At 32.4% G+C, this 2,152-nt stretch overlaps 1 protein-coding gene across 1 annotated transcript; it reads right to left on the reverse strand.

Annotated features, from left to right (window-relative positions):
• Positions 1 to 268: 268 nt before the first annotated feature.
• On the reverse strand, positions 269 to 1,865 carry LOC117109076 (dynamin-like 120 kDa protein, mitochondrial; the record flags this gene model as incomplete). The annotated part of the gene is made up of 5 exons (XM_033251350.1): positions 269 to 357; positions 500 to 630; positions 1,027 to 1,126; positions 1,240 to 1,311; positions 1,791 to 1,865. Coding segments are annotated over 5 exons (467 nt in total), but the record flags the coding sequence as incomplete, so codon positions are not given.
• Positions 1,866 to 2,152: the final 287 nt, after the last annotated feature.

Genomic DNA, 2,152 nt, shown 5'->3' on the forward strand with positions numbered 1-2,152 from the left:
ATATAGTAAACTGCAATGCAACTGCTGTGTACTGTATGAGAGAGGTACATACCACATGGATTAAGGACTTCTGTCATATAGTAAACTGCAATGCAACTGCTGTACTGTCTGAGAGAGGTACATACCACATGGATTAAGGACTTCTGTCATATACCGTAGTAAACTGCAATGCAACTTCTGTGTACTGTATGAGAGAGGTACATATTCATACCTCATGGGTTACACACTTCTGTCATACAGTAATTTGCAGTGACATCTATTGTCTTACACTGATATTAACTTACCTTTACCAGTTACAACAGCAAAGTAGCCAAGGGCCTTCATTGGAAACAGTTTACCATCAAGGATCTGCTTTATCTACAAAATAAATTACATGAAAATTAGTTTAGAACCTTAAAATATTAACACTGTATTCAAAATTGCCATTACAGATGGTGATTCTGACATCAAACAATTATAAATACTTCGGTATAATCAGAGACATGTGTTCTGTTCCTACCCTATTAGGGTTAGTGGCGGCTTTTTCTGCAAGGTCAACCTTAGTAAGTACAAATATTGTACGTTTGCCTTCCTTGTCAATATCCGACACCAAGTCTGTAACGATGCTCCTTTCTGCATCTATTGCACCATCTGAAAATGCGTATAGTATAGTTTATTGATAACCTTACTGTAGAAACTAATCCATATCAACACTATCAATCAATCAATCAAATGCATTTATATTGCACCAATATCCATTAATAACGTTCAAAGGCGCTCGACAAAGTTAAATTTTAAATGCTTCCGAGAACAGGTAGGCTTTCAAATGTTTTTTGAAAAAGTTTTCACGCTTTGTGAAGTTTTAATGAAAACTAATTTTAATGTTTTAAGTTTCAATAATCCCAAATCCATCAAAGTTAGCATTCAAAATATCTTGAGAATTCTGATGATGGTCAATTGCATCAATTGTTATGATGATGTTGTTACGGTTATTAATGCTACTGTAATTATTATTATTGTTATAATTCTCATCAACTCTACACTTACCTTGTATACACAATATTATTGCATTTGGGTTTGTCATATAGTGTGTCAACATGGCATGTATAGACTCCTTTGTATCAGCTGCCATTCCCGTCGTCACGGTCTGTTAACATAAATATCAAGTTTTTATTTCATGCCTCAAAATATTATTAAAGCTACCCCAACTAAAGAAATTTCTTTTTAATATTATATTATTTTATTGTGTAGAGGACTCACACTTATAATACCAGGTAGATCAACAAGTACCATCCGTTGGATGCCAGGCCCACGAACACTTAAAGAAATCACCTAGAAAACAAACAATAAATAAAGTCAGCAATAGGATACAAATACATAGCTATGACCATATAGAAAAATATTAAAATTAATTAAAAATTAAAATGTGATTTCAAATTAATTATCCAACAAACTTTTGACATTTCCCAAATAAGTTGAATACTGAAATAATGATCTTAAGACAATACTAAATAGTAATACAATAACATGATCAAACAACTTCTTTGAGCTTCAAGTATACCAAATAAAGTTATTAGTGTAATAGTAATTGTCAAAGTAGTGTAATTATTAAAAATAAACAATGTAACAAATTATCCTAACTCTGTGGAAATTTGTAGAATGTTTATTGTTTGAGGAGACCAACTTAGATATTAATTCGGTTTACTTTTTTGGAATCCCTTCTCAGCACCGTTTTCAATGGCAATATTTGTTTGGTTTGTTAAGCTTTTCTTTTGAGAGAAAAATAAATGAAATGAAATTACATATCTTACATCAGAGCTGACAGTCTGTCCATTCTTAACACTGTTCTTCATTCGGAGTTCAATCTCTTGTCGTAGTGCCACCAACTTAAAATCAAGCACAAACCATAAACATATTTTTATCTTCAAAATGACAGGACATATGTTAACAAGTTATAAAATATATGGTCTTAGTTCAGCCCCTTGGTGTAGTACCACTAACTATAGCCCCATGACAACATATGATTTTTCTCATTTTTATATTCTTTCAATTTCCCATATGAGTTGGATTAGTTAAGTTCAATGAATTCATTGTCTTGTCTGAAGTTAGCATGTGACATCATCACCAGATGTCCAAGGTGCAACACCACTAGGCAGTCAGTTGATAAAGATCT

The sequence above is a fragment of the Anneissia japonica genome, unplaced genomic scaffold (genome assembly GCF_011630105.1).
Source record: "Anneissia japonica isolate Jap-2015-1 unplaced genomic scaffold, ASM1163010v1 scaffold77041_len2152_cov268, whole genome shotgun sequence".
Taxonomy (NCBI): Eukaryota; Metazoa; Echinodermata; class Crinoidea; order Comatulida; family Comatulidae; genus Anneissia; species Anneissia japonica.